This window comes from Carex rostrata, chromosome 32, assembly GCF_964058835.1.
Source record: "Carex rostrata chromosome 32, lpCarRost1.2, whole genome shotgun sequence".
In the NCBI taxonomy this organism is placed as follows: domain Eukaryota; kingdom Viridiplantae; phylum Streptophyta; class Magnoliopsida; order Poales; family Cyperaceae; genus Carex; species Carex rostrata.
Genome location: NC_135949.1, coordinates 2,915,621 through 2,941,280, shown reverse-complemented (window position 1 = coordinate 2,941,280; position 25,660 = coordinate 2,915,621). Strand labels below are relative to the sequence as shown.

Genomic DNA, 25,660 nt, shown 5'->3' with positions numbered 1-25,660 from the left:
TATTAACAAAAAATGGAGGCATAAAAAGTAAAGATATTTAAATCCTCTTCTATATAAAAACATGCATAGATAACTACATGATAAAATAATTAATTTTGTAAATTAAAGTAGATATAACCCCCCCCCCCCCCCCCCCCCCCCCCGCCCACACACACACACACATCAATTAGAACTTGTCATAAGTTTATTAGATTAATTGGTGTTAGTGTTTTGTATTTTGCTATGGTGTTCTTTTTTTTTTTGACAAATATAGGAAATATTTTGCATTGAATTCGGAATAATAATTCTCTTGAACTTTGTAAAATTGATAAGAAACTATGAACATTAAAATATTTAATCATAGTAAGAAATTAGTTCATGTACATATTTTCAACGTTTCTCTGTTTATATATTTTGCATATCAGTAAAATATTTGAGTAACATATAAGTTAGACCTGTTTTTTGAACTTCGATCCCCAAAAAAAAAATGTTGAAGGAAATATTAATTCTTAACATAAATATTTTATAAGAGTTATATTTCATATTTGACACTTCATCTTAGACATAAATAAAATTTTATCAAATAATTAACGACATATATAATGATAAACAACACGATTTAATCATACAATAACTCAACAAAGGAACAGAAAAAGAAATTATGTTATTTTTAAACACATCAAACACATATATCATTGAAATATATATATATATAAAAAAAGATGACTCAAAAGTCATTTGATTAAACTATAAAGAAAAGAAAAATCAAATCGTTGAAAATAAATAATGTGACATGTTACAAAAAAAAATTGCATGCTTAGACTTTATCAATTATGTACAGTACAGTAAAGTTAACTTATGGAAATAAATATGCTGTTACTCAGAGGAATAACAGGTTTCCGTTATTCCGATCTCATTCCTGTTATCCTTTGGAATACTAATATGATATTTTAACAACTTTGGTCAGACAAAAAATCTCTCTCCATCACTGTAAAAAGATTCCCTTCCACTTTACGTTTTGAGATTAACTCCCAGATGCTTTGGGATTCGGACTAGCCTGGCGTGCAATATATAGGCTTTGAGATTCGTGCGAAGGTCAAAAGAACGGTCCAGATTCACTATTACGGTACCGGGGAGGATATGAATTCCGATCAAACCTCTCGTTGAGATCCAGATTCAAGGCTTGGTAAGCCCTAATCCCGCCGCTCACTCTGAGATCTCAAACCCTAGGCGTTAAATAAACCCCCGATCTACTCCCAGCAAAACCAGATCTCGCTTGCTGCCACTCTCTATTGCACCACACCTCTCCTCCCTCTTTCATCTCCAACTCCGTAGTGAAGTTGGAGATGAATGACAGCAGCTCTGATGATGAGGACGCGAATCTTGAGGTGATGCACCATACGATTTGCCATACGAAGAAGAAGGTGAGTGATTTCGCGTCAACTTTACTGATCTGTTCTTTAATTGAGAACTAATTAGAGTTTAGGAGCTTAGATTGTGTCAATTCTTCCAATACCGTACCGTACTGCTTTCAAGCCATTTTGTCACATATTTTCTATTTTGTCCAGTTTGCTCAGTGTTTTGAAATGATAGAAGTATACATATGCAGTAATTTTGATAGTCAGGATTTAAGTTCAAAGTATTTTTGAAGAGAGTCAAAGTTTTGAGGGATTAAGCATTTAAAGAGTAATTCAGGCAGCATTTACAATAATTAGTTTTGTCAGATTCTTCAATAGAAGACTCTTATTATGCTCCTGACCAAATAAAGTAGGCAATGTTTATTCAGTTTTAATGAAATATTTATATTGTCTAATCAGGTGAAGATAGAGGCATTTCATTCTGTTCCTTGTTGAAAGCGCAGAACAAGAATTTAGAGACGCTCCTACACAGTGTTGCAAATTGATGTTGTCTTCCTGAAATATGTAATTAAAGAAACAAATGTAAATGGAGAGACGTCCTTGCATGTTGATGTTAAACACGACCATATAAATGTTGTTCAAGAGCTTATGATGTTGGATTCAAAAGTGGCATACATGATCAACAAGGAAATGCTATCTCATTATACATACATACAGACAAATGATATACATGCATGATACATACCATGTTAGAAGCTGACTCTACTCTGACATGCACCCAACTTTTTGATAGAATATTTTTAAGTCCCATGTATCAGAATGCATGGGCAACTTTTGTTGATACATGATCTGTAAACAATCCATCTGAAAATTGGGTGCATGCCAGGATACAGTCAACAACTAATATGGTTTGAACCATATATGTATATCATTTAACTATAACTATGTGTAATGGAGATAACATTTCCTTATTGACCTTGTATGCAACTTCTGGATCCAAAGTCATGAGCTCGCGGTCAACATCTATATGATCGTGTTTTGCTGCAACATGCAAGGCTGTGTCTCCATTTTCATTTGTTTGTTTAAGAGAATTCTTCGAGATGACATGATCGCTTCAAATGAGATTGTAGATGACCTCATTTTTGACCTTCGCATCACAGTGTAGGGGTGTCTCTAACTTCTTGTTTTGCGCTTTCGTTGTGCCTCTTAGTTACAAGTAAGTGAAGAATAGTGTCTCAAAAACGCGTTGCACTTTGGAGCTCAGATTGGATAGTCTAGTGTTATGTCCTATTCGAGAGCAATAATATAGACTGTCCAATTCGAGTTCCAAATTGCAACGCGTTTGGAGCATTATGTCCGAGAGTATAATATAGGTGCTTTCATGTGGCCACCTCTCAAGAACTTTGCCTCACAAACCTAGGTTGATTATTAGGTAATATAGAGCATTATGTTTTTCTACTCTTATTATGATTGGTGTTCTCAAGTGTATTTGTATTGTGCTTAATGCATATGACCGTGGTGTAGATATTTATTTTTCCTTTTAGCATCACTTCATGGCTTGACTTCTATACTTTATCTTAGTTTAACTTTTTATTATATCATGTCTTATTTGGTATCCAAGTCAATGGTCATTCCTGTGTGTTCTAAGCAGTTCCATGTTGATGTTGCTGTTACTTTCCTTTGTCATCTGTAGTAATTTTTAGGGTCTTTTATGTTATACGTAAATTTGTGAATTATTGAAGTGCCATTTCTTACCTTCGGCAAAATTTAGCATCGTCGTGCAACATATAAAATAGAAAAAAAAAACTTGAAAAAAACATTAAAAAAAACTGTGAGATCGTACATTGCATTGTATAAGAAAGACAAGGAATTTCTCGTGATATGCAGCTCAAGATGATCAATTCACATACTAATCTTAAGGTTACTGTGACGAACCTTCAATTAGTCTATTCTAACAACACACAGTCTAATCAATTCGAAGCCTCGTACTCATACCGTCATACGCATACCAATATCTAAACTAACTCGAAATTTGATGCAGTATATTATAATAAAACCCAACCTTTAAAAATATAACAACATGCCTCTACATGAAATTATCTTTCCCCGGTGTTCATGTCCAAGCTATTGATGCACTGTGGACGAATAACTTAAGGGGTAACTTAGATTAAGATTTAGGGTTGACAAACGATTTTGAATAACTCCAAAATAATACCCAACTTTAAATTTAGTTTTATGCACCAAATGTTATAACAAAAACTGATGCTGCTCATTCTTTTAACCCACAACCACTGAAGAGAGAGAGAGAGAGAGAGACTAAACAGCTTGACAACCCTTGTCAAGTTTTCAAAAAAGAAAGAAAAAAATACTAACCAGATAAATCAACTGTTTCTCTTTGGGAGTATTAGAAAATAAAAACCTCAAAATATTCAACACATGTAACACTTGTACTCTCAAAATTACACAAAGAACCCTTGCTCCATTTTTGCTTAGACCATCTAAGCATTTACTTTTTAGCAAAGGTTGAAAGTCTAATTATTTAATATCTACACAAAATCTCATTTAGATTTTTCTTCCAATCAAAAAAAAAAATGCTGATTCTCACCTTTTAACCATCTTCAGCTATTCATTCTTCATTTCTCTACAATAGTACATTGGATCCTGACCGAACTGGGGAATAAGGCCATATTATCGAAAGTAATCATTCAACATTTTCATTTTTTTTTGTTGCAATTGCATTCCTTCGACAAAGCAAATCTAGGGCACACCGTAGCTCTTTTTAATGATTAAAACCAAAAGATCCTTTACAATGATAGATTGCAGATTTGAAATTTCTTTTACCAATAACAGAAAAAAAAAATGCAATGTATAATTGCATCTTGAACCTTGAATAGAAAATTCATATACAGTTAACATTACAAAAGGTGCATTGTAAAATTGGACCTTCAATCCTGACTGGCCCTGGAGATAATAACAGTGGCATATTCCGAAATTACCGGGTCAGGTGACTGCCTGAGGCTAGAGAGAGAACTGAAGAGGTTGGAAGAGCGAATGCAGCGCCTACAGACGGAATGGTCACACATTTTTCGCAAAACAATGAGCACGATTTTTAGAGGCGATTCGTTTATCATGTCTTTTCTGGTTGGACTCAGAGCAAGGGTTGCATAACTGTTGACTATCTTTAAGAGAGCCTGAAAGAACATAACAGTTTAAGATATCAAAATGTTAAATCAGATGCAATACAGCTCCTTCCTTTTCTTTTCACTTTCTTGAACTAGAATGCCTTTTGTCATTCAATGTGTCATTTCTCAATTGGGCACAACAGTTGACATTGTGGAGTGTTTAGCAGCACTAATTTGGAGTGGTATTTTAGATTTTATATGGCATCTGTCAGCCATTCAAAAAGTATAATGGAATAATAATATGAAAGGCTGACAAGAACTGAAAATAAAGGGAAAGCAAAGAAAAAGAAATTGCTTATCAGACCATAAAAAGTATACAACATTAAAAGGTATACTAAAACAGAAGAGTCATAATTATACAAAAAACCTAAAAGGTAAATTGGGTTGTTTGGTTGTTCGACAAAAGCATTCGAGCAGGGGAAAGATTGCTTACTTAGCAATTGTTATATTGCTGAAATTATAATAAAAAATAAATCACTTGAAAAATTAAGGCTAAAAAACACTACCTGGATGGCTCCAGAAGAGACGATGGGCTCACAAAGCCGGTTTGAGTTACGCAGGAGGTTACTCAGAGCACCGGCAGCATTGGCTTTTGTCTTTGACTCCTCAGAAGCCAGCAGAAGCTTCGTCAGCTGAGGTATTGACCTTCGTAAAATTTCATACAGCCTATCATTGTGGTATGCTGCATTTCCCACCTATAATATAGAGCCACAATAGAATCGATTCAGCAGGATTTGATGGTTCTGTATATATTAAATGCCAGTATTTGTATTAGAATGCTGCCAATTAAGAAATTGCCGCTGCTACATGGGATGAACACAATACTGTTAGCATTCACAACAATCATGTTGTTACCTATGATCAACCCTTTCACATTGTCATCATGAAGAAACATATGCCGGTAAAATTGTTATAAGAAAAATTCAATTTAGATAGCATGAGAGGGGCAGAATTCTCACAGCAAAGCATGCAAACTTGCGAGTGCGTTTGTCAGGATCAGCACATCTATCTATCATGAGATCAACAATTCCATTCTTTGCCTGGAACAAGAAATAAGTATCATCTCTAGAAGACTAATTAATTAATCTTGTAATAAGGGCTGTATGTGATAAAAGATGTAGAATTTGAAAAAATATGCCCTTTTTGTCATTTACTATGTAACTAAAAGTAAAAATAAAAATAGACGTTGAGCTTAAATTTGTAGAAAAATACAGCAGAAAACCCTAGTATTACATCAGGTACAATGATAAGAACATTGTTATGCACAACTGAAGGATCAAAACTTGCACTTATAACTAGCCATAGCAGAGATATCAGGGGAAAAGTTGTCTTACTAGAGGTTCGTAAAAAAAGGAGTTATGCCGGCACATATTCCCAATGGCACTACATGATTTTGCTCTAACTTCCTGGTCTTCACTGCTTAAGAACTCCTTGAGATACTCTAATAACCCAGCATTTTCAATGAACTCATAAAAATCCTACAATAAAGACCAGGTTGTAGTAACCCAATTCTCAGTATAAGGTCGGCACTATAAAACCTGAACTAATTGAATGGAGAATATGTCAGTAATAATAAGTTTTAGATTTTGATAGTTTTGACATTGGTTATCATGATAGTCAATGTAAGATTGTTGTCAATGCATCATGTCCCTACAATAAAGACCAAGTTGTAATCACAAGATTATGATTATCAACCTTTACCCAATTCTCAGTAGAAGGTCGACACTATATAACCGTAACTAATTGAAATGAGAATATATCAGTAATAATAAGATTATGATTTTGATAAGTTTTGACATTGGTTATCATGATAGTCAAAGTAAGATTTTTTTTCAATGCAATCCTGTCCCTTCTAAACAAACTGGGAGGGGTAAGGTGATATAACGTTGTAATCACAAGGATTCAAATGGATGCGTTCCCGTTATATTAAGTACCTTAGACATTCTGGCAAGATCAGAAATTATCATGAGAAAATCAAGCAAGGAATCCCTGGGGAGAGAGCTGTCGAGCAAACCTCTAACCCGATTAGGGTTCAAAAGGCCTTCTTGGATAAGTTTTAACGCCAAAGGATGGTAACCGACCATTTTTGCCACGAAAGCAATAGGCTTCGACTTATTTACTGGACTCATGTAGTCGATACACCTCAAAATTAAACCTGGAGCATCAACCTGTGGTATAAAGAGCACAGCTATCCTATATTATGGAGATGTAATTCAAAGTAATCATATTTATCTATTTTGTTAAAATATTCTTAAATTTTACTTTTCCATTGAAAATGTATTTACTATTGCCTTCCAACGAAGCTAAAGCATATTTATTGGCTCCAGCTCTGAATTTTTTATGTGGACATCCAATCCAAATTGTCCAATTTGGTCTAAACGTCAAAATATAATTAAAGGCCAAGTGTTACGAGTTTTGAAACTTTTTACTATTTTTTCTTTGGATTGTGACCATCCAAGCAATGGTTTTCCACCTATCCAAAAGAAATAGTAAAAATATTAAAACTTCACTTTTAAGAATGTTTTGATGTTTAGATAACATTGGGTCCAGATTGCCCGTTCAACTCTTGAGAATTGAGATTTGGAGCTGAACAACAAAAGAATAGGTGCATTGCAAATCATTGGAGCTCATCTTGTGTTTTAGTGCCCTCATAATTGATTTATGCAGGACACTACCATTCTATATTTTTGCAAATATCTATTAAAGTTTAAATTGGATGTTTTTAATTAATATTAGTTGCTTAAGAATCAGATTCCTACAATTTAATCAGCACAAGCTAAATTGCTAAAGGAAGCTCATATACACATTATGTATCTGTAATACTTTTTTATCTAGCTACACTATGAGTTGTAATTTATAAGAAAAATTACCTTCAAGAGATGCTGAATATAATCAGGCAAGCCAGCATTAATAGTCTTCAACATCTGCCGATTCTCATCCCCAATTCTTCCCCCAGGTGATTGTGCATTCAACAAGGACCCACTGTTTATTGAAGCAGACGCAAGGGGTACGCTAGGAGAGCTCTGTACTGCCACAAAAGGGAAAGCCAACAAATCCACCACTGAATTTATCAAATCTCTAACCCCACTTTTTCCACCACCAAGACCAACCCATGCATTTAATGCATTCAAGTGCTCTTCACATATCAACTCCACAATCATTTTCAAATTCTCCCTCTTGAACAAAACTTCACGAAATACGCCACCTGATAGGCACTGACACAGAGAGGCGAGTGTATCTACGACACCAACTGGAGACAATCCACTCCTATTTTCTTTCATCACATCACCCAACAAACTCAGTAGAAGTTTATATATTCCATTAGAACATGCTTGTTCAATAGCTAATGGCCCACCCCATTTCAGTCGTGTTTCAACTAATCCTATACACCCATCTCTTAAACAAAACCAGTTCAACAGACCACCATTGTAGGTACCTAAAGATTCACTCTCATCGGACAGCCATAGATTCAGCAATGTGCGCAATGTCCCCATTGGCGGGAACAGAGCGAGTGCTGCTTCACAAATGGAAGATTTTGTATTCAACTCATTTTCTAGTGATAAAATAGATGAAAGTGCCAGCATGGCAGCCGCACAGTGGGGCTGGAGGGATCCAGTTACAGTGTCATCACTAGAAGAAAGGTGTACAAGCACAGAAAGCCGTGACCTTTGCTTCTTTTGGGAACTGGTGAGTATCACAGCAGCTGAATGTTTCTTTTCAGAGGTTGAGTGCAGACAGCTTGAGATTGTGGCAAGTGCAGTGCAACAGTGTACAGCAAGTGAGCGGGGATTGGAGAGCTTGCTCTGGGGGCTGGTGGGGCCACCATCCTTTGTTTCCTTCTTTATGTAGGAGGCACAAGAGGCAAGAACTGAGAACAAGCCAGAGATAATAGTGCCATCTCCACCGAGCTCAAGTTCATCAGAGTTCAAAGGGAGGTATGGTTGGAGAAAAATAAGAGCGCATTCAGGTGTATCGGATAAGCAGATTCTCGACACAAGCTGAAAGATGAAAATACTATCACACAATTTTAGATTTAAAAGTAAGGTGGTCTGGGTGGACCATTAGAAAAGGCTGTCACTTTAGCTGACCAGAACAGCTTCAGGTCAGCAGGTGACCCATTTGGTCATTCCCCTTAGTACCATCTTTACTTGACATTGGTTAAAGTAAAAACCCAAATGGCACTATAAGCCCTATTCTTTACAAATGCAAAACCCACTTTCATGTGCCAATTTTTTTATAATTGCCTTGACAGGCTACAGACCTAACTTGACCAATCTTTAAAAAGAAAAATCTCTAGGGCCAATTAGACTTTTTAACATCCAACCTGAGTTAATCTGTCCGTGCCACTTATTAACCTTAAATGCCATCCAACCAAATCCCAAACACTACACAGGAAAGGACTAACCTGGAGAATGGCATTGACACAGGACTCCAGACCATTATGCAAACAATAATAAAGTGCAATCTGCATCTGCCTAGAGTCCAGGAGAGCTCTTGAAACAACATCCACAAGCTTAGTAGATCTCAAATCCGTTAATGGGTCCTGACCAGGTCTCCTCCAGCATGCCAGTGGAAACAAAATCTGGCCATCATTCAAGGACATGAGCTCCATTGCATATACCAAGTACCAGATCACCTTGCATGATTCACATGCAGCTGGAATCAAGTTGGATGGTTCAGTTTGGGTAGCAGATCCGCAACCCAATAAGCACTGGAATAACAGCTCAAGGAATTCAGAGCTATTACAAGCATGGTCAAGTATTTGGAGGAGGGCATTGTCCACTGGTTTCTGTCGCTTGGTTGATATGTTTGATTTCAGACCTAGAGTTACTCGAGACAACATAACAGCTAAACATGCTGTTGCTTCATATGCAAGTCTTCCAGATTTGTCGTGTGATGAGGTAATAATCTGCATTTTCAAAATATAACTTGAATTAAATGTTTCACCCTTGAAAAAAGATTGATAACCATTCAAAAGGTTAATAAAAAGGAATGCCATCAAGCAAAGTTTGTAACTAGTAATAGCATTTTCTTTACAAATAAAGCTTTTTGCTACCTCTGAATAGAGCCCATTAAGAGCTTTCCAGTGCTTGTAGTATGAATCTTCCGGTGCACCCCCACTAGCATCAAGTAACTTCTTCAGAATTGAAAAAGGCTGAAGTAATTTGAATTTACATTGTCAGAGTAACAATAGTAACAATAATTTGAATTTACATTGTCAGAGTAACAATAGTAACAATAATTTGAATTTACATTGTCAGGGTAACAATAATAACAATAATATTAAATAATAATACACTATTTTGATCGATCTACCCAAAGTTGCTTCAATCAAATTAAAATTTAACAACAAACCAAACAAGAACAAATGCATCGTGGTGATCCTTGATTTAAAGTGGTATTATTATAATTATTAATTTACCTTAGTCTCCAAGCCGCAAGGATCTGGAAGCCTCAGTTTGAGAATTGCATTAGCGAACTCAAGGAGCAGAACTATCACATCATTAACCCAAGTACAAGAATAATGTGAACCCGCAGCAATCAGATTCATTAAAACTCGAAATGACTGGTTCACGGAATCAACACTCAATTCCCTGGTCAGACATGTATCCACACAACTTTATAAAACTATAAAATGCACTATAAGAAGTTTTTTCAAATACTAAACCCAAACCTTGTATGAGATTCCACTTACCTAATAGAACAAGGGGATGTACTCAACCAACTCTTGATAGGATATAAGACAGTTGACAATGCTTCCTCATCTTGAGATAAAAAACTAGCACCTTTAACTGTTCGTGAAGCCTTTTCTAGCTTATCCAAAACTGTAGCATCTGAAAGCAAACAAACATGAAAAAACAGGTTATCTACCATTGGCAAGCAGCTTCTAATAAGAACAGTAGTAAATACATGGAAAAGTACCTGAAGGGACAGTACTGTCTGAAACAGGGTTTGTGGAAATCACTTCAGCTCCGCCAGTATTAGAAACTGCATTGCTATCATTCTCTTTGTTACATGTAGAGGCTGTGGCTGTAAGTTAATGCAAGCAAACATACACTTGTTACACTTGAGTTTTGCAAAAGAAAAAGGGTTTTGTTTTAAGTATAAGAAGTTAGATCAACCTTCAGGGGTTGCAATGTTAGAGGATTGAATTGTCGATTCAATATTTGTCAGGTTTCCTTGTTGAACCGTTCCATTTCCTCTTATTTGCTCAGATATCGTTTGTGCACCCTACATATTTTAATATATATTTTCTGTCAGTACAAACTGTGGTAGGTAGGGTGCTGATTACTGACTTCTGCTACTGCTAACAATTCTCTCAGCACCACTGTATTGAACATGCTCAAAGAAACCTGTACTTCAATTCTCTACGTGAAGTATAAGAGCATCCCATTTTAATGGAATAATTACAACTAAAAGAAGGGAATCATGCAGAAAATACTAACCACGTAATCAGGAACCACTGAGTCATCCTTAACAAATGGGTGCTCCAAAAGTTTCGGCCATGACAGTCTATGTTGTGGATTCTGTTTCAATATTATCATTAAGACCAAAATGAAGGAACTGAAACGGTAGAAATTTCAACAATTAACTATAAATAGAATTGCAAGAAATGATATTATAACCTTGTTAAGCAAGCCCTTTAGGAAGTTCTTAAAATGAGTACTCATTGTGTCGGGATACTTTACTGGATCCTGTAGGAAATCAATAGAAGTAAAAATATTGAATAGATCGCTTTAATGTCTAATATATTGTTATTTAAAATGTAATTAAAGATACCTTTACTATGTGCCGTATAAGTGCATAGACTGAATTTGTATAAAATGGAGGTTGTCCAACATACAATTCGTACCTATTAATGTTTAATAAAAAAAGATCTTTATACGACATATTATGCACAAAATGACAAACATAACATACATAAAACTCTACTGTTGCTTCTGCAAAAGCAAATGAACCAGAAAATAAAGAACTTACAAAATAACACCAAGGGACCACAAATCAGCCGTGTGGTTGTAAGGCTGTTCTTGTACTAATTCTGGGGCCATATACAAAGGCGTACCTGACAAGGCATCAATGTGTTTACAAGATGAAAGACTATAAGGTAAAGCTTTAACCAACATACAGAACAGCCTGTTAGTTAAGTTGTTACAGACTGTACAACTAGTTAACAGGCGCATTCTGGTATGATACATTAGTATTGTAAAAAGAGATATCCTCTTTTACCTTTTATAGAACGCAAGACAACAGTGTTAACTGACATTGCACGTGCAAATCCAAAGTCACACAACTGTTAAAACAAACGGGAAAATCAACTTTATATGTGTGTTTGCTGCATACATCAAAATTTTACTAAAATATAAGTACCTTGACAACAGAGCCAGAGCTGATGAGGATGTTTTGAGGCTTCATGTCCCGATGGATGATGCGATTGGAGTGCAAATAATACAACGCTTTTACCTGAAAAAAGCATGCATTTTGTGGTTAATTGAAATTTCTGGTACAGCAGGCACAATTAATAACAGCACACCCAAGCTGGTACAGTTATAATAAGAAAAAAAGGGAAAAGAAAATCACAATTAGTGCAGAACTCACTATGCTAGTGCACAGAGTAAAGAAAGAAAGAAAGAAAGAAAGAAAAAAACAATACCAATTGCTTAGCAATGGCCTGAACTTGCTCTTCAGGGAGGCATTTATCATCTTCTAGTACCTCAAATAGTTCTCCCTACATGCAAAATTTGTACAACAGCAACAGTTGCATTACAGTTGCATTACAGTCAAATAAGTTAATAAAAATGGGTCTTCTCAGCAAATTTGAGACATGGCAACGCTGATTAATGATACTGAGCTGGAAATTTAACTGTGGGGTGACCACCTCTAAAAGACCTCCAAGAAGAATGAGTATAGAGCTGGGAGGGGATTTTGCCTCTCTCTATAGTTCTTTAAATTCTGTGTTTTTCAGAAATTAATGAGATTGTACTGATAGAGAGTGACTAACTAGCTGTAGGAAGTGCCTTGTAAATACTTTTTTTTATTTATACAATTGTTGGTGGACAAAACACCCACTAACCTTAAAAAAAATGGGTCAGGTGAATAGATCAAATACCTGAGCAAATTCTGTGACAACACAGAATTCTTGCGGAGTCTCAAAAGCATCGAGCATTTCAATGATGTTCTCATGCTTGAGCTTTCTTAGAATCTGCAAAAGGTACTCAGATCATTGTTTTCAAAGTACAAAGGAAAACTAAAAGCAATAACTGGGATAATTAAGTGTTGTGGCTTCAAGTGTACCCCAGAAAATTAGAAAGATTAGTGAATGCCCCAAGTACCATCCTTTTCCCAACGGATAATATCCATGCAAATGAGGAATAAAAGAGGATGTCTTTTGTTAAAATTTCAAGAATAATAAAATTCTAAGGATTCTGATCACTTCTACAGGCCTTAACAAGAGAAATATGATAATTTAGTTTAACATGTTAACAAGTCATACGTGCACATTTGACAGGTAGGCCAATAATAAAAAAATCCTACATAGAAACAACTTACCTCGATTTCCTGCCTCAAGTTGTGCAGGTCCTTCTCAGTTTTTCCATGCTTGAGAATGAATTTCATTGCAACAGTCTAAAATCGTAGGGCAGAGAAGGAAACAAATCAAAATCCAGCCTTTCATCCCAACAAATTGTAAATCCATAACAGAAGAAAAAACACATAAAGTTAGATTGAGCTTATTGTGATAGGAACCTGGAAAGAGGTCTTTTTTCTCCCTTTATAGACTTTCCCGAATGAACCTTCACCGACCAAGCCTAAAACATGGTAATCTTCTATGCCCATTCTCGATTTGATAGAATCTCACGTTATGAAGAATCCCTAAAACCAGCAAATGTGTCAAAACTTATTGACAAATACTTCAGTGTACTTATCTGACTGTAAATCCATTTAAGCACAAATTGTGATACATTAGATAAAAAATGGCACAAAAACCAAAGTAGGATGGCACTAGGAATAGATCGATCAAAACAGGTATGGGTGCATCTTTGGCCAATATGTTTCAGTAACCTCACCTGCATGTATGGTGTGCCCATTTTCAGTAAAACATACTAGCACATTATTCTTTACTGAATTGAACTAAGTGAATAAATAAAACAATAAAATCATACATAATTCTCAATAATCCCATGAAATGCAAATAAGAAGTTTATTAAACACTAATTTAGCCACAAAACCAGACTACTCAATAGTAACCAGATCTCATAGTATTCTATGAACCACGTTCTAGATCATACACACCAGATTTCCACTCATCAGGATGCCAATCATTCACCATAAACAGCTTAAAGTGAGGAAAATATCATGTGTTTGCAAGGAAAAATAATGGCCAAAAGGGGAAGGGAGGGAGTTGCCACCTCACCTCACAAAGCTGACCAAGCAATGATATTTGGAGTTGACTGAGAGAAGAGGTCCAGAGTCGAGAGTGAGATTTGACAGATTTGAAAGGGCTATTTTCCCAATAATCAGCTTGGAAATGCACACGGTAGTGGATGATAGCCACAAAATAGTGTGATTACTTGATGCACAAGCACGAATGAGAGTATCATTGAGTCTCTTGCACTGATTGAAATAGAACAACTCAAAAGGGGTGGCAGCGATGCACTAATTTGGTGAAGAGAACTACGATTCTACCCAAATAGATAATGTCTCAGTCTCTACTTCCGCCAATTTTGAACTTTTCTTCTTCTTTACATACGTTCTTCTAACACTTATTTTACTAAAACTAAGAAAGTGTCTGAATTCGTAGATTGAGATGGAATAAGTACCTGAATTAGTGCCAATTAGATTGATCCCCCTTGATTAGCGACTTCTAGAAGAAGCATGAGCAACACGCGTTGTAAATCTTCGTAGTGAAGTTTACTGTGTAAAATATTTTTGAACTGGATTAGGCGAGAGAGCTTGAGATATGGAAGAAGGAAACAATGGTCGGAGACAGATCTGAGGTCGATAGTGACAGCGGCGAGACCGATTGAAGCCAAATTGCAAGAGGCGTGAGAGGCGAAGAGAAATGGAAACGAGGGTGTGCGCCTGGAAAGGGATTGGAGAGAAGGGTGGTGGAGTGAGAAGTCGGAGGAGAGGGAAAAAGATTTTTTGGGGATGAAGGTTTATGGATTCAAAAAAGTAAGAGCGGTATTTTTGAAAGAACGATTTTTTTCTTCTAAATCTTTCCGTTACGAATCGAGTCCGCATTCTCTGAAGTAACTTAAATTTTGGTTTTAGATCCAGACCGTCAGATCAGAATCCGGTTCTGAATGGAATGATGGAGCCCCTTTAATACTCGTGCAGAACAAATCGGACAGTCCAGATCTAAACTCACAATTTAAGTTACTTTAGGTGATATGAATTCATTAGAGAGCGACTGAGGCTAAGTGTGAGCTGATTCTCTACAGCGCAGAAAATTTCGTAATGAGCCAGTGTCCGTTGGATTCTCCGTAGAGAGATTTTGATGTGACTGAATGAGAGATAGCACGATTATCGAGGTTACATCATCCGTCCGATCTAAGGTGCAAACTTTTAGCACAGTGAGAAATATGATCCCGATCCGACAATTCAACAGCAAATTTGCTAAATGCACTTGGATCTTGACCCATGTGTAGTCTATTGTCTATATCAGTAGTTCAGTACCAGTAACCGAGTTCACAAAGAGATCTAATCTGTGCGGATGAACCAGGTGTATCCTATCCAAATTAATTTGGGTAACGGATATGTTGACAAAATAGTACGGCAACCAATTTAAGTCTCGTACTGTATCTAGAATTCAGATCCTCCCCAGTACTAATTCGTATCCTCTGAGATATCTCAAACTTTGCGCGACTTTATGGAAAATCCCAACCGTTTAAATACGTTCTGCACGAATCTCACAGCACACATAATATTGACCCCCTACATCACCTCCGAATAGGCACCAGACACGTCGGTCACGCAAAAGTTGAGATATCTCAAAGGATACGCACTCCCCCAATACCGTAATAGGGAATCTTTTACCTTGTTCAGCACGCAATTGTTTTTTGGCAAAAAAAAATTCACCCAGGGCCTGTTTGGCGTCTCTGTTGGAAATAGGAATAGGAATTGAAAATTACTGTTTACGTGGGAAAAAAAATTCAGTCTGAGTGAATTTTTTTTTCCCACATGAACAGTACACATGCCGAACAAGGCCTCAAAGTGATTTTTTTTCCCACGCGCACTTTCAGTCATTTAAATTGAATCTGAACTCAAATCTATTATTATTCTCTCTTGACAGCCAAACAGGCCCTTGCTGGATCTGGATTGTTCTCTTTAACTTGACACGAATCACAAAAACCAATAATATTGCCCCTACGCTAGCCCAAATCCCAAAGCAGCTGAAAGTTAATCTCAAACCGTCAAGTTTAAAATTTGAAATTTGACCACTTGACTTTATACTAAATTAATTCAAAATTTTAAAATTTTCACATGTAAACACATCACTCATAAGTTAAAATGATTTCAACGGTTTGAATTTTTCATTTGAAGCCAATCTGATAAATATTATAATTGAGTTCAGAAAGAGACTCGGTGAACTTAGGAACACCCTAGTTCTACTCTTGAATATATGGCCCAAGATATGTTAATGAGAAATATTAATGCGTTATTAGGAGATGGAAGAACAACATTTGCAAAAGCAATGAATATAAAATGAAAATAGATGTATAGTTGGGAAAGAATTAGCAGCAAACTGCTGAAAAGAACTTTATATTTATAAAAATTATAATTACATTATTCTTATTACACGGAACTAAAATTTTTTTTACATAACTAGTGAGTAAAATTTTGAAATATGTGTCCAATTATAAAACATAATAGATAAATATTAAAGAAACCATAAATCTAAAAATGTTATAATGACATTGTACTTGTTAAATTGGACAAAAGGAAAAATTTACAAAAAAAGATTAATATATATCAAAATAATTGGGGATGCAAACATTAATTTCGGTTATTTTTATATCCGACCAGTAATCTATAAGGTAAAGTATATTCTCTGCAACCAAAATAAAGATATACTTTTCTGATTTTAGCACATAAAATTTTACACTGGATATTTTATTTCTAAATCAGTTGTAAAAGATAAAAAAATGATTTAAATTGTGAATGAGATCACATTTGTATTTTTTATTTAAACAAAGAACATAGTGGTAAATAAGGAGGACTGGAAGGGAGGTGAAAAGAAGGAAAACATAGGACCACAAAAGAGCAATTTTTTTAAAATTTTGAGAAGAGGATATTTTATTCTATGTTTTAAAAAAGAAGAGTATTGTGTAAAATTTTCCGAACAAAATCCGTTTGAAATATGTGTCATTAATAATAAGAAGAAGAATATTAGTTAGCGTTTCCGGTGTTTCAAGGTGTTTTTAAAATATCTTGGAAGGTTATTAAATGTATTTTGTAAAAGTCGTTGTTATGAATTTTATAGCAATTGAATACTATTAAAAATTAAAAATTATCTCTTTGAATTAATTTTTTCTCTTTTTTTATCAACCCTTTTGATGAATTTTTTACCCCTTCATGCTAAATTCTTAAATTTAAAATTTATTGCCATACACCATGCCCCGAATTTTTTATTAATATCCAAATTTAATTTTAAATTTCAAAAACTAACCGTATCAGCATTAAATCTCGAAATATACCCTTTTCGTAAAAAATTTTTTCGGAAACAGGCCCCATTTCCGGAAATTTTTTTTACGGAAACCGCCTCTGTTTCCGGAAAATTTTTTTACGGAAACAAGCTATTTCCGGAAAATTTTTTTACGGAAACAGAGTTAACTACAAATGCCGCTGGCTCCCCGTCCCCATCACACTCCATCACTTTCTCCCTTCCGATTTTCAAGGTAATTTTTTTTTTATTTAATTTATTTAATTTATTTAATTTATTTAATTTATTTAATTTATTTAATTTATTTAATTTATTTAATTTATTTAATTTATTTAATTTATTTAATTTATTTAATTTATTTAATTTATTTAATTTATTTAATTTATTTAATTTATTTAATTTATTTAATTTATTTAATTTATTTAATTTATTTAATTTATTTAATTTATTTAATTTATTTAATTTATTTAATTTATTTAATTTATTTAATTTATTTAATTTATTTAATTTATTTAATTTATTTAATTTATTTAATTTTAAATGGTTGAAAATAATGTCCAAATAATTTAGGAAATACCGAATGGTCTAGAATAATTTAGAAAATACCAAAATGGTTTAGAATAATTTAGAAAATACCGAAATAGTCTAGAATTGTTTAGAAATTACCGAAATGGTGTAGAATAATTTAAAAAATACCGAAATGGTATAGAATAATTTAGAAAAACACCGAAAAAATGTAGAATAATTTAGAAAAATACCCAAATAGTGTAGAATAATTTAGAAAATACCCAAATAGTGTAGAATAATTTAGAAAATACCGAAATAGTCTAGAATTGTTTAGAAATTACCGAAATGGTGTAAAATAATTTAAAAAATACCAACATAGTCTAGAATAATTTAGAAAATACCAAATGGTGTAGAAAATTTCCTTAGTAATATAGAAAATTGTTCGATTAATTTAAATTTTTTTTAGGAATCTCTTTTCCTTTCGGGTCCCGTTCGGAGCTCTGATTGTCTGATCGATCGGATCTGCGATTCAGGTTTTTACATTTGAATTTTTTTTATTTTAATTTAAAATGTAATTAATGAGTTCATTTTAATGGTTTAGAATATTGTCTGATTAATTTAGAAAATACCAAAATGATGTATAATAATTTAGAAAAATACCAAAATAGTGTAGAATAATTTAAAAAATTCCTAAATGGTGTAGAATAATTTAGAAAATACCAAATGGTGTAGAATAATTTAGCAAATATCGAAATAGTCTAGAATTGTTTAGAATTACTGAAATGGTGTAGAATAATTTTAAAAATATCAAAATGTTGGGAGAAATTTAAAAAATACCAAATGGTGTAGAAAATTATCTTAGTAATGTAGAAAATTGTTTGATTAATTTAAATTTTTTTTAGGAATCTCTTTTCCTTTCGGGTCCCTTTCGGAGCTCTGATTGTTTGATCGATCGGATCTGCGATTCAGGTTTTTATATTTGTATTTTTTTTAATTTTAATTTAAAATATAATTAATTAGTTCATTTTAATGGTTAAGAATATTGTCTGATTAATTTAGAAAATGCCAAAATGATGTACAATAATTTAGAAAAATAACAAAATGATGTAGAATAATTTGAAAAAATTTAAGGTGATTTACAATATTGTTCGAATTTTGTAGTATGGCAGACCCAGTACTTAAGCATAGATTTAGCCCCCTGTTGTGGATAGTTCACGGTAATCACAGGATATCTGAGGCGTCTAAGGAGGTAAACATTTACTTATTTTTTTTTCATAACTCTGTAAGTAATCAAATAAATATTGTAATTAATTTTTTTCTTATTGTAGAGTACAGAAATTTTATTCGTGAGACATTATCGGCACAAATGCGAGTATAATGAGAGGTACGCACCGTTTTTAATTCGAATGGGCTTATATCAGCTCGCGACATTGCCCGATATCGCCCTCGATGCGGCCCTCATTCATGGACTTGTCGAGCGGTGGCGTCCGGAGACGCACACTTTTCATCTTCCATTCGGAGAGATGACAGGTATTAACTAATTTAAATAATTTTTTTTTTATTCGTTCCTGACAAGTCAAATATATTACAGTTTCTCTGGAGGATGTGAGTTGTCTCTGGGGTTTGCCTATTACGGGGGAGCCGATAACGGGATTTACAAACTCGGCGAGTTTTCAAGGCCGACTGTATGAGTTGCTGGGGGTGAAAGATGATGAAGTGAAGGGGTTCATGAAGAAGAGGGGGAATGATACGTACGACATGCTTATCGCCAAAAAAGCTGTCCGTGAGCGCTTCAAAACATTACCAACAGATGCGAACGAAGAACAATTGAAATGGTTAGTATTTTTTTATTTACAATCTTATTCGTATTTGATATTTTTTAATAATGTACTCACATTTTAAAATTGACGGTTAGGTATGTCCGTGGATTTCTCCTCGACATGCTAGGGAATACCATGTTTGCTGACAGTAGCGGGGACGGAATACCGCTGTGGTATCTCAGCATGATTGAAAACTTGGACGAGCCGAGAAAGTACAACTGGGGCGGAGCTGTTCTCGCTTATTTATATAGAAATCTATGCCTCGCATCCAGTCCTTCATGCAAAAGCATGCATGGTCCCACCATGCTTCTGCAACACTGGTCGTGGACCCGATTTCAAATTCACCGGCCGTTACCGAGATCTCAACCGAATTGGGGCGCAGAAACAGAAGATACATGTCCATCATTTGCTGACATGTGGAAAGGCCCACACAATTGGGAAAACTCGTCCCATGGTGCAACCTCCGGTCCAGGTATCCCTCGCGACCAGATTCAGAAACTGACGGATAACATGGTCAATTGGCAGCCATATGCATCTGTTTACCACAACCTTTCGAGAACAACCCGGGCGGACCAGGTACATTGTAATAAAGTCATATTCTTTCTTTCATTTATGTCATCACATTTATAATTTGTACCTAACATTACAACTCTAAATTTGTCAGCCGTTCTACTTGTACCGCGGTCCTCTTATTTTTTATTGGATTGTTGAGCATCACAATCCTGATCGCTGCATGCGACAGTTCGGAAGATGGCAACAGATAGAGCCACCGCTTCCCCAGGATCCAGTCGAGCACCAAAAGCTGCACAAGTAATATTCGCAAATCATATGTGGCTTACTTATTTTAAAGTACTTATTTACTTATTTATTCTACTAACCTTGTAAACAGGTTGAAATCGGGCTCAAAGAAAAATGCCAACTGGGCGCAAGTGCACCGTCGGCATGTAAACGATGCAACACATTATGCACATCATGTGTACGAAGTAGGTCGTCCGTGGGATATAAATGACCTCCTAAGATATCGTAAATGGTACCAGGAGACCTGCATGGCATCCGTTTACCTGTTTGGCCAGCACGTGGTGGGGATGGATAGTAATGTTCCAGTTCCAAGAGACGAGCACTCCAAGTCTGGATACATTCCCAGCGGATCGACATTTGTTCGAAATGTAAACATTTCTAACTCTGAATTTTATGATTGGTTTATTATATATGATCTATTATACTCTGAATATACGTGCAGGCTTTGCGTGGGATAGGAGAGTTAGCACATGGCACACGGGCATTTTTCACGAAGGGTCTCCGTGCAATTGGCAAGGGCAAAATGAGACTAGGTTGGTGCCTCTGCAGAGATAATGGTTATGGAGACCGTGCTATTGCCATGCTGGAGGATGCGGGGGTTCCACGTAATTGGGAGGAAATTCCATCCGACGATTCTTATCCCTTGGGAACGGACCCGATGCCACCAGGCCCTGTATTTGAAGGCCCAGATCCAGTGACGGGCTGGTTATATGATGGCTCACAATGGAGGGATTACATCCGTCCGGGAGAGTTCGCAGGGCATACTCTATCATCACGTGCCAATGCGCGCCAGGTATGAATTCAACTTACAAGCTGATTTCAAATTTAATTTGTAGCTAAGAAAAACTATGTATGAATTGCAGGAGCAGACTCATGAGCAGACTCAGGAGCAGACTCATGAGCAGAGGCAGGACCAGGATATGAGTTATGCTCAATGGATGAATGTACTATTCGGCGATGAAGGCGGCCCGGTATGTAATACTTTAATTGAGGTAATTTTGTTTTTTAATTTACAATCAACAAGTAATAAAAATTTTCTTATGAAACGCAGATGTCTCAGGATCAAGCGGATTATCATTACTATCAAGGACTGTCTCAGGAGCAGGCGAACGAGATGGAGCAAATACAATTTGACCAGGCAAGGCACGAATCAATGATGGCTCATATGGAGGCGCCTCCGACTCCATTTTTCGACCACGCATTCGGTGATCCTGGGGTGTCGTATTCTTATGATGCAGGTGATACTGGGGCGTCGTCTTCTTATCTACCTCCTGCAGAGGATCCGTCTCAGACACCACATGCAGTGGATCCCACTGACGCACCGCGACGTTCACAGCGTGCTAGGGTTGACGCTTCTCGCTTCTCACATTCGCATTATCCGGACCACCATGTACATGCACAGCGTCGCCAGTAGGATTTATGGATTTTATCTTGTTATTTGCGTTATATGTTGTTATTTTTCGTATCTTGTAGGACTCCTCGTATATTTTTTATTTTTACATTTGTGTTATATTTTGTTATTTTTGATTTATCTTGTCTTGTGTGTTGCATCGAAACCATATCATATAACCTAACAAAATAAAATATTTCTCAACACATACAAATAAAATAATTGTCGACACGTACTTAATTAAATAGTTCTCACCACATACATAATAAAATAGTTCTCAACACATACAAATAAAATAAGTCTCAACACATACAAATAAAATAAGTCTCAACACATACAAATGCTAGCCAGACTTTTTTATCTCCCCCAGACGACGTGCTAGCCAGGCTTTTTTATCTACAAAATCATCATCAGATATTTCAACTCGTAAATATTCCTTTATCTGCACACATCTCGGACAGTCTTTTTCATCTCTTCCACAGAATTGACAAATTTTTTTATTTTCCCCGGTCTTTTCTCGATTGTTACTGTCCATCTTGGTGGTCTACAATTTCATAATCAGCAACATTATTACATAATAAAATAGTTCTCACCACATACAGATAAGAAAAACACATGTTAATTTCTACGACGCAGACTGAAATGTTGTCCGAGGGTGCGCCAAACGGTTGTACTTGTTCTTGCTGGTTGCTCTGCCGCTGCTTGCGCCTGTCTTGCTGCCTCCTCTACATGTAGTGTAGAGCATGCATTAGATTGTGAATTTAGTTAAAAAAATTAAAAACAGTTGGTTTCTCAGTTATACCTGCAGCATTTCGATCAATTGTCTCACGATGAGCCTGGTGTCCGAGTCTCCGACCACGCATTCTGTCCATCTCCATCGGTATGCGGTCGTGCCGTCTCCTTCATTTTTTTATCAGTCTCGACTCAGGTTTAATTTTCGGGCCCTCATACGCTGGCCATTCACATTGGTTGCCTTTCGGTTCCCAATGTCCACTCCATGTCTGTGCCACTATTGACATACGGTACAATGGGTTGACGTATAAATTTTCATTATATCTCATTTCACGGACAACGGCCATGAAATGAGAACAAGGTATGCCGGTCAATTGAGGCTTCTGACATTTACATTCAACCTTGTTGTTGTCCTTAACAACAACCCTATACCCGAAATCCCTACGAGTATACTCAAGTCTCGGCTGATTACGCCTTGCTGGAATTTTTTCACCCTTAACTAGGACCTCAAAAAGCCCATGACTTCCACGATAAGGAATCACAGTCATGTCCCTTCCTTTTCCGATACGCTTTTGCAATAATTTAGTTACCCTGTCGGACCACACCTGACCATGCTGACATGCCATTTGAGCTTTGTTACATCGTTCAAAAAACCATTTATTTAATTTATAGAACGTATCCTCCACGACCGCTGCAACCGGTAATCGCCGACTCATTTTGAACACGGCGTTCAGTGACTCTGACCCATTTGTTGTCATTATCCCCCATCGGTGGCCTCCGTCCAAAGCTTTATACAACTTCTCTGGACATGGAAGCTCGTCTTCATCGTTAAGGTTCCTCTTACCCACCTTGTTAAGGTAGTCGATAGCCTTCGGACAACCAATTTCAAAGTCTTGTAACATCTCCTACAACCTCCTAGGTTTGCATTTGTTCACTCCAGCTATGAACCTGTCGCTGACCTCTCTTTTACGGCCCACGTGCTTGTAGAGATTTTCGGCAACATGTTGGGAGCAATACCGATGCACACATTGATCGGTAGACTCATCCCATCCGAGATTTGGATCCTGAAACACGGCTTTAATTCCCAAATGTCTATCTGATATGACACAAAAGAATCGATTATCTCCAATTACTTCCAACCTTAACCATCTCATAAAAAAACCCCAGTTGTCAGCGCTTTCTTTCTCCACAATTGCAAAAGCCACTGGAAGCAATTGGTTTTCAGCATCGTACATACATGCCATTAGCAGCCTACCCTGGTACCGTCCCGACATGAAACATGCATCGATACTAATCATTGGTCTGAGGAACGGTATCGCTGCAATACACGCTCCAAATGCCCATGCCGCTCTGTGGAAGTGCCTATCAGTTTCTTTCTCAATCGGTTTCGAGATCACACAATACTTAGTTCCTGGATTGTTTCTCTTGATGGCTTCCAATAGTGGAATAAGCAAGTTGTACGAGTTCTCCCAACTCCCAAATAGATTTGCAATAGCAAGCTCACGGCCTCTCCATAATTTGTTGTACTTGGGGGTTACCTTATCATATTTCATCATGACGATATCTCGAATATGATTTATAGAAGAGCACACGTCCCTTCTAATGGTCTTATCAATCGCAAGGGCAACCATCTCTGCTGTAAGCTGACAATGATCAGTACGTGTTGCCGATACTGTGCACGTATGGGGAAGTGCTTGTTTGGTAATAATCCAAGATTCTGAAAGACCGTTCTGCTTTGCGGACACCTTAAATTTACAAAAAGCATCTCTGCACCCCACCTCGTAACGTTTAGGTTCGCTCCTAATAACCCTGCACTCACAATTATTTTCAAGATGAAACTCATTGATTGCTATCTTTAGAGCCGTTTTCGACTCATAAAATACACCTTTAGCCAATGGATTATCTGTCATTTTTTTTGAGCTACCGAAAAAATCGACATCCGCAGGCCGAAAACCGGATATGTCATTGAAACTGTCAACCGGATGTGTCATATTTTCTCGACCAGTAATCGGGTACTGTGATTGACGGGATTGTGGTTGTGACTGATTGGGCTGTCCGATATCATCATCGGAACCCGACGGCTCACCGGAGAGCATCTCATCTCCACTCGCCAAACTATCAGAATCAATTGCATCCACAGGTACGTGCGAATAATCGCGTACATGTCTGCGGACCGCACTGGAACTGGGTCGGGATCTCATTGGTATATCCACAGAGTGCCGACCGGTACTAGGTCGGGATCTAACTGGTATTGGGTCTTGATCCACATGATTCTGACTGCTAATGGGTCGGGATATAACTGGTTGATCCACAGAGTTGCTACCGGTACTGGGTCCGGGTCTCATTCTTACATCCACAGAGTACCGACCGGTGCTAGGTCGAGATCTAACTGGTATTGGGTCCGGTTCCACAGGATTCTGACTGGTACTGGGTCGGGATCGAGGTTCAGGAATCTGACTAGTACAGTTCGGTTCCAATTCTACATATAACTCCATAATCTTGAACCTTTGTGAAAAAGACGACACAATTCCTAAAATCATTTTGAATGATTGTTGGTCCATTACCGGTACTAATTGATAGTCACGTTGTCCATCGGTGGACATATTAAACCTGACTTGAATTTCCAGATTTGCTTGACTGGCATTGTACCCAACAAATTTATAAATCTCATTCTGAAGATAATCAAAATTGTGGTTCACGGTTAGCGGTAATGAGTATTTAGCTCGGGTACTGTAATAGACCCCGTCATCATTATATTGGATTTCCCCTCCAGTATAAATTTTCGCACAAATAGTTGTCATTTTTAATTTCGATTGGTCTGACAATTTCAAAAATAACAACATATAATTAATTAAAAATTGTGTTGCCATTGGTAAAAATATTCTAGACAATTTTCAATAATTATTCTACACTATTTTGGAATTTCATAAATTAATATGGCAACATTCTAAACTATATTGGAATTTTTTAAATTATTATAAACCATTTTGGAAGGTTGTAAACAATTCTAAATTTTCTGGACAATATTATGAAAAAAAAAAAAATTTGGAATGAAGTAATTAATTATAAATTAAATTAACAATAACATAAAGAAAATAAAATTACCTCAATCGAAAACCGGTCGATCTGACTGTCAGAGCTCCGTAAGGAATCCGAAAAGCAAAAAGTTCCTAAAACAATTCTAAATCATTTTAGAATTAATCAAAATTATTTCAGAATTAATAAAATTATTT

General features: G+C 36.2%; 1 protein-coding gene and 1 long non-coding RNA gene across 5 annotated transcripts in view; one reads left to right on the top strand and one right to left on the bottom strand.

Annotated features, from left to right (window-relative positions):
- The window catches only part of FU (kinase family with ARM repeat domain-containing protein), a 28,464-nt gene extending 15,077 nt beyond the window's left edge, over positions 1-13,387 (bottom strand). For 2 of the 4 annotated variants that reach the window (XR_013509170.1, XM_078296553.1), the window contains exons 1-18: positions 13,262-13,387; positions 13,067-13,141; positions 12,627-12,719; positions 12,171-12,245; positions 11,888-11,980; positions 11,747-11,810; positions 11,498-11,582; positions 11,300-11,372; positions 11,146-11,214; positions 10,966-11,046; positions 10,642-10,750; positions 10,442-10,549; positions 10,215-10,353; positions 9,942-10,113; positions 9,576-9,674; positions 8,925-9,428; positions 7,390-8,517; positions 6,454-6,687 (exon numbers count right to left, since the gene is read on the bottom strand). Coding sequence is in view for 2 of the 4 variants with exons in the window: in XM_078296553.1 (XP_078152679.1) it covers positions 6,454-6,687; positions 7,390-8,517; positions 8,925-9,428; positions 9,576-9,674; positions 9,942-10,113; positions 10,215-10,353; positions 10,442-10,549; positions 10,642-10,750; positions 10,966-11,046; positions 11,146-11,214; positions 11,300-11,372; positions 11,498-11,582; positions 11,747-11,810; positions 11,888-11,980; positions 12,171-12,245; positions 12,627-12,719; positions 13,067-13,141; positions 13,262-13,351 (3,291 nt within the window). In the remaining 2 variants the exon portion in view is untranslated. Of the gene's footprint in view, positions 1-4,097; positions 4,529-5,025; positions 5,215-5,478; positions 5,560-5,853; positions 5,998-6,453; positions 6,688-7,389; positions 8,518-8,924; positions 9,429-9,575; positions 9,675-9,941; positions 10,114-10,214; positions 10,354-10,441; positions 10,550-10,641; positions 10,751-10,965; positions 11,047-11,145; positions 11,215-11,299; positions 11,373-11,497; positions 11,583-11,746; positions 11,811-11,887; positions 11,981-12,170; positions 12,246-12,626; positions 12,720-13,066; positions 13,142-13,261 lie in introns of those variants that run through there. The other 2 variants (XR_013509169.1, XM_078296552.1) reach the window with 2 other exon arrangements.
- LOC144547878 (uncharacterized) lies at positions 1,166-2,962 on the top strand. Its single transcript, XR_013509174.1, has 2 exons — positions 1,166-1,403; positions 1,797-2,962. It is a non-coding gene; the product is annotated as an uncharacterized LOC144547878 (long non-coding RNA).
- Positions 13,388-25,660: the final 12,273 nt, after the last annotated feature.